Here is a 16,184-nt window from a genome sequence, read left to right on the forward strand (position 1 = left end):
GATAAATCTTTAATTGTCTAATCCACCCAGTGGGCCGTGCAGTCGATTTCTATTGCTTTTAGGAGGTGATTAATATTTTTATTCCTTTGCCCTACCATTGTATGCTTATTCTCATGACTCTAATCATCTTCTTTAGGACTGTAATTGACATTTAATATCTAAACTCATTTTTGTGGTTGCCACATTCATTGTATACCAGTCAGTCTTGGGTAGATACATTTAACAGTAAAGGCCAGCTCTAATTCTGCTTGCTAGTCAGTCCTAAAAAAAATCTATATTGTACAGCACTTGCATATATAACGTAAGCACATCCTCTAATCATGTTTGACCGTGGTCACTTTTCCTGTACATTGTTAGGATTAACAGTCTCTTTTTTTTCTCAATCCAGTGCAGAATTATTACGTGTTCTTTAGCTCAGGGGTCTCCAATCTTTGTGGTTTGGTGGCCCAGCTGGGGGGGGGGAGAGGGAAACCGGGCCAGGTGACCGGCAGGCCGGCATACGTGTGCAGCTCAACATGTGCGCAAGTTCAGCTGCACACACAAATTGACCTGCGTGTGCATGTGCACACGTGCTAGCTCGCACAAGAGCTGTGTGCCTGCATGCATGCCGGCCCACCGCCCGCGTGACCCAGTAGCAAATAGGCCACAGCCCGATAGCGGGTCACAGCCCGGGGGTTGAGGACCTCTGTTTTAGTCATCTAAGCACTGCTTCTTTTTTTTTTTTTTTTCCTGACACAGCCACAATGCTTTTCAATCTAATTGCCTTCGTTCCAACCCAATGCCCAGATTGTTCTCTTCCAGGCACACTTGGAAAAAGGAAGGTGGGGGGGGGAGCAAATTTGCAGACAGAGCATTTGATTGTAACGGTCCCGACCAGCCAGGAAGTGGGTCGTATACAGGACAATCGACTTTGAATTTATACTCCGTATGTTTTGCACCAGTGAGTTGCACAGTTTGTCCTTTGTCCAAAGAAGCCTCTGTACGACGTATAATTCTGTGTACTTAGTCATCTTGGCCAGGAACCAAGAGGAAATTCGGTGTCTGTCAGCCCACATGTAGACACATCCACATCAAGACGATTTTGCATGAGAATTGGTTTCGTGTAAGCTCGGCAGAAGAACGGTTTTGGAAAACATGAGAAGGTTGGGTTGTGGTTTTTGGTGTTGTTTTGTTTTTAATTTCACGAAATGGAAGCTGCAAGGAGGACGCTTCAAGTTTCGTATTTTGTTATGTGAGCCAAGCTCAAGTTCATATAGTGACCGTTCAGAGTTGCAGTGGCACTGAAAAAAGTGATTTAAAGACCGTTTTTTCACACTTATGACCATTGCAGTCTCCCCAAAATTCAGACCCTTGGCAACTGACTCATATTTATGAACAGTCCCAGCATCCTGGGATCATGTGATCCCCTTTCGCAATCATCTGACAACGGGGAAGCAAACTCCCTTAACAAATGCCTCGCTTAGCAACAGGAATGTTGGGCTCAGTTGTGGCCGTAAGCCGAGGACTGCCTGTAGAAAGTTTCCAATTTAATAGAGAGCTTCTGAAACAAGGGAAGCAGGAATGCCATCTGAGGCAGGAGGAGCAAGTCTTAACCTCTTTCTCTGCTCTTGTAATGAAAATGTATTTCCCATCGAAAATAATAACTGGGTGAAGTGCCCTCAGATGCTGTTTTGCTGTTTTATCAGTGGGGTCATTTTTTTCCCCAAATTAAAGAAACTTCCAACCACAGGCTGAACGGTTAGCTAAGGCTTGGCTCGTTGCCCATACTATGCTGCAACTCGCTTGGAAATTGCTGCAGTCCACTTTAAACACACACAAATACACACACACACACACACACGCATACACTGACCTCCTTGGTTAGCATCCTGGAGGTGAGCCAGAAATTGTTTGGAAATGTGGAGGAGGAGTAGACCTGGTTTCCAAATTAAGTTTTTCCACGACTATTTGCTTAAACATTGACAGCCTGTGTCTCCAGAAACAAAATGCCATCAGCAAAGTCCTTGTTTTTTTGCTGGCTATCTTTAGAGAAAGGGTTTGATGGCTTCTTAAGACAATCTCTTGACATCTGGTAACTCCTAGGCTATTTTATTTTGCTGGCCTCTTTGTTGATAATGGGAACATTCAAACTTTCTCTTACGTAGTGTTAAAAGATCTTGGCTGTAGTGAAGGCCTATTAAACTTCCTGAAAGTTAATGCAGTGTATCCCTTTAGAAGGGCACGCTTAACCATCATGCCTCTATGTACCTTAAAGCAGTATTTTACAACCTCAGTAAGTTTAAGAGTGGTGGACTTCAACTCTCAGAATTCCCTGGCCAACTTTTCACAAAGCTTCAGATTGTTCATTGACCCTCAAACATTTATTGGATGGAAATTGTTTACTATTCCCAACTAATGGTACTATCACTCTGATAGCAATTAATCAAGGGAATAGCTTGCCTCTTGGAGCGGTGGATGCTCTATCACTGGAGATTTTTGAAAGTAGATTAGACAGTCATTTGACTGGGATGGTCTAAGATCTGCCTTGAGTGGAGGGTTAGACTAGAAGACCTCCCAGGTCCTTTCCATTGACCTCTTGGACAGTCCCATCAACCTCTGAGGTCAACATTGATCCACTTTGGAGAAACCTGGACCAACGAAAGACTTTCCTGAGTCTTCAGGCTCAAACAGCATCCTATGCAGCATTCTGCATCTTATGAACTTGTATGAATAGTTGGGGGTAGGACAGGCATGGGTTCAAGCCTTAATTTCCTAAGTTCCACAGAGTCCGAATTTTGTCATCAAGCCGAAGTGGATGTGCCGTAACTGCTGTCGCTATCTGGCATTGTCTGTGCTTTTCAATTGTTCTATTTTATACACGTTGAAAAGGGAATCTGTGATCTTTTGTGGCCTCTTTTTTTACAGCGATATTGTCTTTTCATGAAAGTGTGCTATTAAAATACCGTGGTGTAAAAATGTACGGCTTCATTTTGGATTGGCTGTTTTGTGCATACCAATTTTGTAAATGCGTTAAAACATGATTAGTTATTACCGTGCTTTAGACTCTGCCAAACAATTTGAATTCTGCTGGGAAGCAGCAGTTGCAGTGGACGGGACAGCAACTAGTGGTCTTAGAAATGCACAGCCTGCAGATTTTATTTAATATAGCCATGATCACCATTAGGTCAACATCATCGCTGCAAAACCCACCCCCTTCTGGCACTGATGATGTTACCTAGCTGGGTCTTGAAACGCCTACAAGAAAACAACCAAGCTCAGAGAGCACCAAGAGAGAAAAAACTTGAATAATTCTAAATTGGCTGAGCAGGATTTGTATTCTGCCTTTTGCCTAGAGCACACCAATGGCAATGAATACTAAAAAAAAAAAAGGAATAGAGATTGTGAAATAAATGGCAGCGTTTTTATTCCGTCTCCCTTTCTGAGCGCATCGCAGCCATCTGTTTGCAAAATGAACGTGAGTTTTATATGCAGCGAAATGTGTAAATCTGTCTATTAATGGGTTGAACAGATGGGGGAGATTTGGAGGATCACCTCCTTCCTTTCTCTCCCCTTATTTAACTGGGGTTGTAATAAAAAGAAGAAGGCTTGGTGAAGTGTTTTACTGCTGGGTTCCCCAACCAGGGCACTTTCTAGATGGGTGGATTTCAACTCCCAGAATTCCCTAGCAGTAGGGCTATTGGTGAGAGTTCTGGGTGCCGAAGGCCACACTGCTGAAAATGGCCAAGGTTGGAAAATCTTGGTCTGCTGCAGCGTTCCTCAACCTGGGCAACTCTCAGGACGTGTGGACCTCAACGCCCAGAATTCCACAGCCAGCATGGGTGGACTTCAACGCCCAGAATTCCCTAGCAGTAGGGCCATTGATGAGAATTCTGGGTGCCGAAGGCCGTACGGCTGGAATTGGCCAAGCTTGGCAAACATAGGTCTGCTGCAGTGTTTCTCAGCCCTTGGGACGTTTTAAGAGGTGTTGGACTTCAATACCCAGAATTCCCCAATCAGCACTTCGGTGAAATGCTTCAGCATAAATAAAGCCTCAGCTCTTCTGATCGTTGATATTAGAGGAGAATGGAAGCCGGTGTCAATTCATTTGCGAGATAAGTAGCTGCTGGCTGTGCGATGAGTCGGGTCCGGTTCTTGCAATATAGAAGAATGAATGCATTTGGCTTCTCGTGCACAAGAGGGGTTTTTTTTCCAGCCCTGTGCCAAATTAAACTAGGAGCAAGCAGGAGGCAAAACGCCTGTGCAGGCGCCCCAACCCAGCAGCTGTTTTTGCAAAGAGATGCCAGAAAGATTTTCTTCCCTTGCAAAAAAAAAAAAAAACACCAGTTGCTATAGCAACCCCCCAGTCCTGCAAACCCTTTTGCTAGCTGATGGGGGAGATGCAAGCTTATTTTTGATCCGGCTTCTCTGTTCTTCGCTAATTTATTTTTATTTTTTTTTAATCAAAGTATGTATTTGTAAAATACTCTTTCTCCCCTGCCTGCATTTGATCCTCTGTGGCCCCTGGTGTTTTCCCAACGCTAGATCAGCTTGCCGGTATTTTTTCTGCTTTTAACCTGCAAAGAAGAATGTGTAACGTAACGTCTGTCACAGAAGCAATTAAAGCAATATTTAACCAACTGCAAGAGTAACCGTAAGGCTAAGGCAGCCTCAGCGCTTGCTTTTTCCTGAAAGATACATTGGGGTTGAAAGCACGGAGTCAAAGTTGATTATATTTGTTCACGTTAAGCTTATTCTTTTCGGATAATAGTTAGGCAGTGTGATATACCTTATGTATGTCTAAGTCTCATTGACTGCTATACGGTCTATTCTAGCAGCTGTGTATCTGGCTATTTTAATTAGGAAGTCTTTGGGTAGAAAAATCAAGATTGGTTTTAGGTCAGCCTCTACAAAAGTGCTAATTCTACACTTCCTTGCACAGTCCTTAAAACAGGTTTCAAGTTTACAGTCTATTTTAATAAAGATTACTTGTGGGGAGAAGGGAAAAGAACCCCCTTTTCAGATCCGGAGTTCTAAAACTGATAAGTAAAATTAAAAGCTTTGTTGTGGGAGAAGAGAGAGAAACCAGATCTTTTGAGTCCCAACAATTAAACAAAAAGGCTTCATGAATGTTCCTAATAACGTCCCACTTTCCCCAGACTCTCTCTCTCCTGTCCCACAAGCAAGTTCAGGCTAAGTGTGACATTTTCTTGATGACAAATCTGTTAGGAGGAATGATAACAAGTAGAGAGAAAAAAATCTGATGCAACTGGCAGAAGACAGCAGAATAATGAGCTTTCTCTACACTCCTTTTTTTGAGAGTGCTGTACAACGTGGACCTGGTTCCCCACCTGAATTTCCACTGTCAAAAATCTAGTATTACATAACTTGCAGGATGATTACATAAACATGCAAAGCTGTCTTCTGCAGAGCTGTTTGCATTTGTGTTTTCCATGGTAGCGAGTTCGCCACGTTTGATAGGGGTCTTGTCTTGACCTGCAAATCAAAATAATTTAAACGAGACTCACGGCTACGTCTAGGATCCTACATTCTCTCTTTGTAGAAAAAAGAGAGCCTCTTTATCCCCCCCCCCTTTCTAGGAACTAGGAAAGATAGGAACAGACTTATTTTATTGCACTTGGGAAATTCTTAGTTCTCCGACGGAACAATACGAAGGTGAAGTTGAAAAGACGAGGCGTTAATCCAAGAAACGAGACTTCACCAAACCCACACCGAAGCCATCATTTAAAAAGGGCTGCAAAACATCTCAAGGAGCTAACTGTCTTCCCATCTCCAGCGATGGGGAGAAGATTCCCCTCTGGCCAATTTTCTGGAGCTCAGTTTCCTTCTTAAGGAGGAGAATTTGTCTCCGAGAACTTTCCTCAGCCCAGGACTGTCATTGGGAAGATGGAAGTCTTTCCGCGGGTGGGGCAGCTGACCCGTGAACATCTCCCATCGTGCCAGAGCATCCACACTCTTGTCCAGCTGCTGGATTTCCTCTTCCGACACGTCCTTTTCAAGAGCCGCAATGCACAGCTCCAGCCACCGTTTGTATTCCTTGATCATGTCCAGGGGGTTCGGGGTGCCGCTGCTGCTGCCACCTCCGCCCAGCTGTTCCTGGTCTGGAACGCCGGTCAATGAAGTTGACTGCTCGTCAAGGTCGAGATCCTGCAAGGTGGAGGCCGCTTGGCTGCACGTGTCTGGGGTCAAGGGCTCCGAGAGGGAGGTGATGGCCTCGGAGTCGTTCTCACAACCCATCCCCGAGTCTGCGCTGGGTAGCCAAATGTCCTCCGTTACGGACAGCTCCGTAGAGTCTTGGCTGAGCCAGGTAGATGAAATTGTCTGCATCCAAGTGTAGAGTTTCTGCACCCCAAGTTGCCCCCCAAAACAAACAACACAAGGTGGATCTTTCTGCTGTGGTTCCATAACATTGTGCAAGCAAACACACATATATTTCTGTTCTGTTTCTGAACAGCTGTCAAAGTAATTCTGAAACTGTCTCTGGACAGGCTAAGTTCCCACCAACTGAAAGAAATGAGATAATTGAATAGGAAGTCCCAGGCGTTCGTTCTATAAGGCAGGAATTTCCAACTTAAAGCAACCCAGTTACAGAGTTGAAAAGTATCTTTGGCTGGTAACTTAATCCACGCTTCTAATTTCAGGCAGAAACTTTGGATCTGCGCCCCAATGAAAACAGGATGACTTGATACTTCAAAGGGTGAATCCACAACACAAACTCTGAACTGAGTTGCAGATAAGACTATAATCCTATACATTTCTAAATGTTTCGGAGCCGGTATCCATTACGGGAGGCTACCTGAACCACTTTGCTCACACCTGCCTGAACTATAAGCTATGACTACAAACCCTTCCTTCCTGCCCTCTTCCGCTCCCCAAATTCCTTTCCCCTCGTGGGTGGCCAATTTAGACTGCAAGCAGGAGACAAACATTCTTGCTAGTTTCTCCGAAGCGTTCTCTCCACCCAAAAGTTGGTTCTACCAGTCTTGACCCAAGGCCAACTTTACTTGGAACAGAAAACAGGTTGCAAGTACCCAGGCTGAGTCTACTGACAAAAGCTCACTAGTTATGAGGACTCTCTGGCTCCTGGGCTTCCTTGTTTCTGGGTCTCAGTTCTTCTGGTGGGCTTCTGGAGCTCCTCAACAAGGAGCTTGACTTTGCCTAGAAAAGGAGGACCATACCATCTCTTAACGGTCACTTACCTTGTAGCGCTCTATGAGCTTGAAGCCCACGACGTACTGCAGCTTCCGAAGGCATATCGGGCAAGGTTCCAGCGGCCTCAGCAGGATTTCGTCCAAGCTGAGGGCTCCTTGCATGATGCACTGAAGCCAACGGCAGTTCCCCAAGCCGATCAGATGACAGATCTCGTGGCACGTGACCTTTCGTAGGAAAAACTAGGAATCAATATTAAGTTGAACAGGCAACTCTTTCCTGCCTGGGGTCCAATTCCCTTGCTTTTCATCCCGTTTCCATTCCAATTACTGATGATACTCTATTGAATGAAAAAGATTACATCCTTGCCAAACCTTCACGTCCTTTAATTGGGAAGAGTGAATCCAACGGTACAGAAAAGAATGGAATTCTGGCCGTTAATATTGATTCGGAGTTGTGCAAATAAATCATCAAGGGGGTGAGAAGGGACTGTAGAACAGGGGTGGACCGCTATCAACTTTGTGATCTGTGGACTTCAACTGGCTCAGGAATTCTGGGTGTTGAAGTCCACAGGTCATAAAGTTGACCTAGCAGTTGCCAACCCCTGCTGTAAAACCTCGTGCGGCTATTGTCTTCTTGACCAAATCTGAACAACCTTGTATCATTGGCATTCTGAACACACTAGATTGACCTTGGAGAATCCTTCACACACACACACACACACACACACACAAAGTCCATTGTCCCATCCAGTCCCACCTAAAAAGCTGCAAACCTCAAAAGGTTATATTCCAGCAGGCCACCTAGCTGAGATCTTTTCCACCAGAAGCAGAAGTCTACAACAAAGCATCCCTCTTTACCATTTTTGAACTGAGCCTGGACCTGTGTGCGCTCCTCACCTTGCAGCACTGAAGCATTTCCAACATGTTAAACAACAAGGTCTGCTTTCTGGCTAATTCCACCTCTTCGTCATGCGCTTCCTGTCGGCGTGGAGATGGGTTTAACGCCGTGCCACCCACCTGGGGGAAATCGCTGGAAAATCTGGCAAAGCTGCAGACGCCCACTTCTACGGAGAGAGGAAACCAGGGTGACAAAGGTTGGTTGCATTTCCGCAGGTGTGTCATCTCCTGTACGCACAATCAAGGACACAGCCTGCCGGTGCCGGGATGAGCCATCTGTTTCAACGCTTTATCCTTGGACCCTTCTAAATCCATTTCTAGCACAATGGTACGTGTTACAGGATGAGTTACCGCAAGGTAACTCCACACACAATGGAACGAAAGTGGATCACGGTGGATTAATGTTGGTTCCATTGATAAGATTTTCAGCTTTTACCCCTTCGAGGACATTTCAGCGTACAGCCAAGGAATAAATAAATAAACACAAACGGTGGCGTACCCCAAATTCCCCCCCTGAAACAAACACACAAGTAGATCTTTCTGTTGTGCTTCCATGACATTGTGCAAGCCATCACTTCTCTGCATCTTGTGCAGCTTTGCACCAAATTTTGTTACATACATACATACATACATATGCATCAGCTGCCTAACGTGCAAGCAGCCCGGGTTCGAATCTCAGAAGGGTATGGCTAGCTGATGAGAGCTAAATAGCTCGAAATAGCTATACTAGTCTCCCTTTAATTCTTTGTCAGCAAAAATCTAAATTTAACAACCCAGAAGAAGACAAGACATCAAGCAAACCTTGGCCTGGCAAGAACTTGCCAAAGGTGAAGCTCCATGTCTCACACGGGTAGAGGTCAGCGAGGGTGAGGCCCAGGACACAGAGAGCGTCCATTGGCTTGTTGTTCTTCAGAAAGCTCAAGATGCCATCTAAAGGGGCAGGAAAGACAGGGTGGAATTATGCCTGAAGCTTGCTTTTTTGCTTTTTTTCCAACACAAAGAAGAGTCCGGCCCGCTTTTAGAGGATTCAGACAAAAGGCCGTTTCATGCAAAGGATGGCTCCTTCCAGACGAATGGAAAGAAGCTCTAGCACATGAAAGTTGCAGTGCCGTTGTGCAGTAATGGAAACAACCAGGGCACCAAGGACCCCCACAGTCCTCCTCTTCTCTGCAGACCCCTTTCCCTTCTAGCGCTGATAACATTACCTAAACGGGTCATGAAACGTCTGCAAGAAAACAGCTAAGCTCAGAGAGCATCAAGCACTCCGCTGTTTTCCTCCACTCCACAAATTCCACTCCCTTCTAGCCCTGATGATGTTCCCTAGTTGGGTAATGAAACATCTGCAAGAAAATAACTAAGGGTCCCACAGTCCTCCTCCTCCTCCTCCTCTTCCCTGCAAACCCCTCTCCTTTCTAACACTGATAATATGACCCAGTTAGCTGATGAAAAGTCTGCAAGAAAACCACCAAGCTCAGAGAGCACCAAGGACCTCGTTTTAAAGTCCCAAATGACCTCACCTGTGTGAAGCTGCGTCCTGTCCGAATCCTGATTGTGACGGTAACAGCAGTGGATGGAAGAGATGGAGACCGAAGGGAGGCACTTGACGCGGAGGCCCAGAAAGAAAGACTCCACGCAGCTCCGGAGGGAATCCAGGAGAGAGAGCCCCACGGGCCCTTCACTTAGGTCTGGCAACAGAAGCGTCAAGGAACAGGGTCATGCAATTTCACGTGTTTATTTGGGGGGGGAGGGAAGGGGGTCATATTTCCCTGTTGACGGGGAGCAGGGGAAAATGTGGTGCTGTACACGGTATTGTGGCCTTTTAAGCCATGTTGATCTTAGCCAGGAAATCTCCACTTTGCTGTGGAAGGGAAGAGGAAAATTATTCAAGGTAAATTTCCATCTGATTTAAAGAATTTAAAAAATGGGGGGGAACCCCAATTTTATTGGGTACAGAGAACCACGTGATCACATCTCAAAATAATATTCCTCGACCAGAATTCCCACGGCTAGGCAAGATTTTTCTTAAGTGAGGCATGCCCGATTTTGCCATCTTTTTCGCCACGCTTGTTAAGTGAATTCCCCGCAGTCGTCAAAAAATTCACACCGTCAGTAAGCGAATCCAGCTTTACCCATGTCAGAAGTCAGAAGCCAGCTGGGAAGGTCACCAACGGCGATCACGTGACCCCAGGACGCTGCAACCCAATCGCAAACACACGCCAGTTGCCAAGCACCCAAATTCTGATTACAGGCTACTGCAGCTGTCGTAAACGTGAGGACCGGTGATAAGTCACTTTAAACGGTTGCTAAACAAATGGTTGTAAGCTAAGGACAACTTGTATACGGGCGTCAAAGCAATGTGAGAAAATTGAGGCGGGAAAAGGCGGTGAAGCTGCTTGTCAAATGTCACAGATGCTACTAGCCCTAGTAGAGTTTTACAACAGGTTAAGGGAACCTCCTCGGACTCTGACTCAGAAAGGAACACCAGGGAATGGAGTATCCCTGCTGAGGGCTGTCCTAAGAAAGCTGCTATTGCAAAAGAAGGCAGGCAGGTGTCTTCTCCTCCTGCCTCCCTCCTTCAACTCCCATCGGCCAACTTACCTATGGGTTGCAGGTATATGTGCTTGCGGCAGAACCGTTGCTTTTTCTTTAGCAACGCGTAGTAAAAAGTCTCAAAATCCTCCGGGGCGTCGGGGTGGCTGAGGAGCCAATCAAAAGCCGTCCTGATGAACAAGCTGCAGAAAAGCGTCCGGCGTGGGTTATAGGCTTCGGAGAGGAAGAGCTTTTCGTTGCTGGAGAAAGCGTTCGCGTAGAGCTCCTGCAAGGTGGGGTCGGTCGAAATCAGAGCGTCCTTCAGCGCCCGGGGCCCAAAGCTGAACTCCTCGGCGTGTCTGCACTGCAACATCGCTGACGGCCAACTCTGGTGGGAAAGAGCCTTCTGCAAAAGAGAGGAGCTGCCGATTAACCAGGTTACCCACCCTGGGCAAAGACTGGACAGCCATTTGGCTGAAATGGTATATAGGGCAGGGGTGGTCCAATCTTGGCCATGTTAAGACTTGTGGACTTCAACTCCCAGAATTCCCCAACCGGCAAAGACCTACACCAGGGGTATTCAATCTTGGCCATGTTAAGACTTGTGGACTTCAACTCCCAGAATTCCCCAACCGGCAAAGACCTACACCAGGGGTATTCAATCTTGGCCATATTAAGACTTGTGGACTTCAACTCCCAGAATTCCCCAGATTCTGAGAGCTAAAAGTCCATAGGTCTTGCCAAGGTTGGGTGCCCTTGATATATGGCCTCTTGCTTGAGCAGGGACGGGATCCGACTAGAAGACCTCCAAGGTCTCTTTCAATCCCGTTATTCTATAATCTACTTGTAAAGGGGTTCTTCTCCCTTCTGGAAAACACTGCCTGGAAAATCTCCGGCTTTTCAGAAATGGGTTGAGGGTTCAGACATAATTAAACAGCTTCTCCCGGACCTTTTTGATGGAAGTCTAGTCCAAAGATCTAGACTTCATAGTTCAAGAATGGTGTTATAAGGATTCATGCAACAAACTTCTAGGAGAGCTTTATCTGCTTTGTAGTTCATGCACACTCCCTGATAGGTCAAAAAAGGGAGGCTTCTTATGCTTGATATGTTCATTGAAAGGCTTTCCGCTAAACAAGACACAGTCGGGATCAAATCTCAGTTCTTGGTTGATACAAATAGCTGCAAATTGTGACTGTATTTTTAAGTGTTTACACTCACGCCTAAAAACTTAACTATTAGTTATAGAAGGCACAGCTAAGTCAGGGACTGCGATTGTTTTACATTCTGTTTTCAAGTTTGCTTGGAATCCAGAAGTCCTCCTAGATATAATGACAAGTGAAATAAAATGGAATAAATACAGTTAAAGTGTGGAACGGAACAGAATTGGATTCTGAAGCTTTTTCCCAGTAAGGCAAATCTCAGTTCTTGGTTGATACAAATAGCTGCAAATTGTGACTGTATTTTTAAGTGTTTACACTCACGCCTAAAAACTTAACTATTAGTTATAGAAGGCACAGCTAAGTCAGGGACTGCGATTGTTTTACATTCTGTTTTCAAGTTTGCTTGGAATCCAGAAGTCCTCCTAGATATAATGACAAGTGAAGTAAAATGGAATAAATACAGTTAAAGTGTGGAATGGAACAGAATTGGATTCTGAAGCTTTTTCCCTGTAGGGCAAAGAAAATATAAAATGTCGTTAATGCCTCCCACAAACACAACTGGAATATCGGAGAGCCATATTTAATGGCTAGGCGTTCCACTAGGGAAAAATGACTTATGGGAAAGTTTCCAGCCCCGTAATGGAAAATTCCCAGAATTACAGCGACTATTAAAAAATTAATAATTTCTATTTCCTCAACTCTGGAAACGCTGATCCTCCACCACCTCACTCTTCCTCACCATTGTCCTGTTCCCGGATGCCCAGCTGGCTGAACTGCTGTCTTGCCAAATACCTCCCAAAAATTACACATCAGGAAAACTTGCAACCGTTCTCCTTCGTTCATGAATAATTCTTTTTTTGTGACCTGGCTCCTCTTTAGCAACTCCCAGTGTGTGACAAGCATCCCTGAATTATTCTGTTTGAAAGTATCCTTCTCTGCTACTCACAAACTGCTTTCCTCCAGCGTAACCCCACCCTCCTTGCCCCCCCCCAATAAAACATATACTGAAGAAATAACTGTAGATGCCTGCAGGGTAATAAAACCCCAAACCATCCTTCTTTAGGAAAGAAAGTGATGTTTCAACATGCTGGGGGTAAAAAGTCACTTTAATGAATTCTCTCAGCTCTTCTTGGGGACTTGCGCTAGTTAATGAGACTTTCTTGGTTTTTACATGGTCCCATTTGGGTTTCTAGTAACCAGTAAAAAAATTTGTATTTCTGTAGGGCGAACAATATTTTATTCAAGGACCCCCTATGGAAGTGTTATAATGGTATTGAAAATCTGTGGGGGGGGTTTCTTGTTTTGTTTCTGACTATATAAATTTCCCTATAAACCACACAATCCCCAGTAGAAACTCAGCTGTTTTTTACACTAGCACTGTTTATACTACCACTGTCCAAATCAGCTTGCTTTTTAGTCCCGCATTTCTCCAATTTGCAAACGTTAAAACGTTGGACTTCGGTTCCCAGAATTCCCCAGCCAGATTCCCACAGGGAATGCTGTGACAATTATAGGGGGGAAGGACTCATTGTAAGTCATTCTCCTCCTCAGCACTGTTGTAACTTAGTTTTGACTCTGTCTGGTGTGAATCCAGCCAACTGCAGTAGGGTCAACAAACCATGATTAAATCAACTCTGTCAACGCAGGATGAGACCAAATGGATGCCCTGTTTTGGGACTTAGTACTTGAATGCCAGAACGTGCCTTCTAAGGAGGCAGGAGTTTTATAGAAGAGAATAAATAAAATCTGGCATTCATAGATTAAGCTTCCCCGAAGCCTTAGAGGCAAAACAGGGTCTTGAAATGTTTCTGGAATCATTGGCAGAACAGGAGCAAAAAGGAAGCTGGTCTTGTTTGGAAAGAACAGGAACAAATGACTTCTGTTTTAATGCTTTGGTTTCATCCAGAAGGAGAAGATTTTGCATCCTAGTTCCTCTTACTCGCTGCTTCCCCAAAAAGATACGTGAGAAACGATTTTCAGATTCAATTTTACTCTAATGTATGTATCCCAGTCTACCTTCCTTCTGGCCTGGCTTCACGGATTTGGGGGTAGGTGTAAAAAGAGAGGAGACAGCCCACACAGGATCATCTAAGAACTTCCTGGGCAGAGAGAGAGTTTGGCCCCAAACGTGATGATATCTTTCTAACATTCATCAGACCCACAAGTGTGGGAAGGAGCACAGGGAAAGCCAGGAAAGGCAGAGATTAGTTCTACTTTGGAGTCGGGAGTATTTCTTAATACAAATCATTTTAGGAAGTAAATAGCTCTTGATTTAGGGAGTCAGATGCTAATACTGGCTAGCTTTGGGGCCCTTGGTGGTTTCTGAGCTTGGTTGTTTTCTGGCTGATGTTTCATGACTCAACTAGGTAACATCATCAGTGGTAGAGGAGGAGGAGGACTGCATGGTCCTTAGTGCTGTCTGAACTTGTCTGTTTCCTGGCTGACGTTTCATGACCAAACTAGGGAACATCACCAGTGCTGGAAGGAGGGGAATTTGAAGGACAAGGAGGAGGAGGAGGTGGTGGTGGTGGAGGAGGAGGAGGAGGAAGCAGGAGGCAGGAGATTGGGAGGAGGAAAAGGACCGTGGAGTCCTTTGTGCTCTCTCAGCTTGGTGGTTTTTCTGAGACGTTTCATGACCCAACTAGGGAACATCATCAGTGTGAGGAAGAGGAGGAGGAGGAGGAGGAGGAGGAGGAGGAGGAGGAGGAGGAGGAGGACTGCGTGGTCCTTGGTGCTCTCTGAGCTTGGCTGTTTTCATTCATGTAAGTAGCCTGATCAGTGGCAGAAGGAAGTTTTGCTCTCTATTTATCATCCCTTCTATAGCAATACAACAGCACTTAGACTTATATACCGCTTCACAGGGCTTCGCAGCCCTCTCTGAGCGGTTTACAGAGTCAGCTTCTTGCCCTCAACAATCTGGGTCCTCATTTTATGGAAGGACGGAAGGACGAGTCCACCTTGAGCCCGTCAGGAACAAACTCCAGGAGGTGGGCAGAGTCAGCCTGCCATCCTGCCTCCTGGACACTGGCGCCAGCAGGGCTCCTTCTAGCATTGAGGGTATTACCTAGCTGGGCAATTACCTGTCTCCCATCTTTTCTTTTCAGCCCACCCTGGCTCAGGGCAGGGGTTGAATCGCAGGCTGCCCTCACTTGTTCAACCGACCCTGGATGGGAAGGGGCTGATGCCAAGATTGTGGTCTGCCCCTTCCCATCATTGAATTCAGACGGGTGGCAGTTGGGGGGAAACAGCCATGCCACGGACCCTCCCTCCCTCCCTCCCCTTCATTTCTTGCCATGCTTTGCAGGCTTGGAAAAGGGGAGCAAGGCTTGAGGGGGGGGAATCCCCTCTTTTGCCCACCCTCCCACCCCAGCTGCGCAGCTTCCCCCCTCGCGGAAGGGAACCCCGACGGCTCCCAGGCGCCCCGACGACAGGCGAAAGATGCGAATCTCCCGCCGCGCAACTCCCCCGCCCTGCCGCCGGCGCCTTTCCCTCTCCGGGAGTGGGGTAGGGGCGTCGATCGAGGACACCCCCCGGCCGCTGGGCCAGGCAACCTTAGGGCGAGGGTCTCGCCATCCTTAGGGCGTAGGGAAGGGGAGAGCCTGGCTCCCCGGGGGCCCCGCAAACTCTCCGGCGCCCCGCAAACGCCACTTGCTCGTCCGTCTCTCCGCCGATGCTCTTCGTCGGGGGGTGTTTGGGGGGGGGAGAGGGGTCGGCGCAAGCCCCTCTGCGATCCCCGGTCCCTGCGGATTTCACCCGGACCCCCTCCGTGCCTTTCTCCCCTAGCATCTTCTTCCTCCTTCCTCCCTCTCTCTTCCCTTTCCCTCTAATCCTCCCTCCCTCCCTTTCTTTCCCTCTCTCCTTCCCGCTCTCTCTCCTTCCTTCCTTCCCTCCCTCCCTTTCCTTCCATCTCTCCTTCCCTCTCCTTCTTTCCTTCCCTCCCTCCCCTCCCTCTCTTTCTCCCTCTCTCCGTTTCCTTCCTTCCTTCCCTCCCCTCCCCTCCCTCCCTCTCCTTCCATCTCTCCTTCCCTCTCGTTCTTTCCTTCCTTCCCTCCCTCCCTCCTCTCCCTCCCTCTCTTTCTCTCTCCCTCCGTTTCCTTCCTTCCTTCCTTCCCTCCCCTCCCTCCCTTCCTTCCCCTCCCTCCCTCTCTTTCTCCCTCCCTCCGTTTCCCTTCCTTCCTTCCTTCCTTCCTTCCCGCTCTCTCTCTCCTTCCTTCCTTCCTCCCTCCCTCCCTCCCTCCCTGCCTCCCGTCTCCCACCTTTACCAGCGACCGCGGCTGGGTCTGCCTCCTTCCCGCAGCGGGGCAGGGTCTTCCTCGGCCGGGGGAGCGGCCACGGGACTTGCCGCTCGGACCGCGGCTGGGCTGCGTGACGCCGCTGGCGGGCCTTTCTGCAGAGCTGGGCGGGCGGGCGGGCAAGCGCTGGCGGGCGGGCTGGCTGGCTGGCTGGGCGG

General features: G+C 47.1%; 1 protein-coding gene across 2 annotated transcripts; it reads right to left on the reverse strand.

Annotated features, from left to right (window-relative positions):
• Positions 1-5,724: 5,724 nt before the first annotated feature.
• AMZ1 (archaelysin family metallopeptidase 1) lies at positions 5,725-10,947 on the reverse strand. 2 transcript variants are annotated; one of them, XM_015819532.2, is made up of 6 exons: positions 10,644-10,947; positions 9,563-9,730; positions 8,847-8,975; positions 8,046-8,212; positions 7,197-7,373; positions 5,725-6,339 (listed from the first exon to the last, which is right to left on the reverse strand). In XM_015819532.2, exons 1-6 carry the CDS (start codon positions 10,945-10,947, stop codon positions 5,752-5,754), a joined length of 1,533 nt encoding a protein of 510 aa, XP_015675018.1. In that variant the 3' UTR covers positions 5,725-5,751. The 2 variants fall into 2 exon arrangements, with proteins under 2 accessions (XP_015675018.1, XP_029140621.1); XM_029284788.1 differs by lacking the exon at positions 8,046-8,212 and having other exon boundaries at positions 6,224-6,339.
• Positions 10,948-16,184: the final 5,237 nt, after the last annotated feature.

Source organism: Protobothrops mucrosquamatus, unplaced genomic scaffold (genome assembly GCF_001527695.2).
Source record: "Protobothrops mucrosquamatus isolate PMUCROS unplaced genomic scaffold, P.Mucros_1.0 scaffold942, whole genome shotgun sequence".
Lineage (NCBI taxonomy): Eukaryota > Metazoa > Chordata > Lepidosauria > Squamata > Viperidae > Protobothrops > Protobothrops mucrosquamatus.

Coding starts and splice junctions, on each gene's coding strand:
- AMZ1 (XM_015819532.2), bottom strand. CDS start 10,947: ATGTTGCAGTGCAGACACGCCGAGGAGTTCAGCTTTGGGCCCCGGGCG. Junction 8,213..8,846: donor CAAGTTCTTGCCAGGCCAAG/GTTTGCTTGATG, acceptor CTCTCTCCGTAG/AAGTGGGCGTCTGCAGCTTT. Junction 7,374..8,045: donor AAATGCTTCAGTGCTGCAAG/GTGAGGAGCGCA, acceptor TTCCTACGAAAG/GTCACGTGCCACGAGATCTG.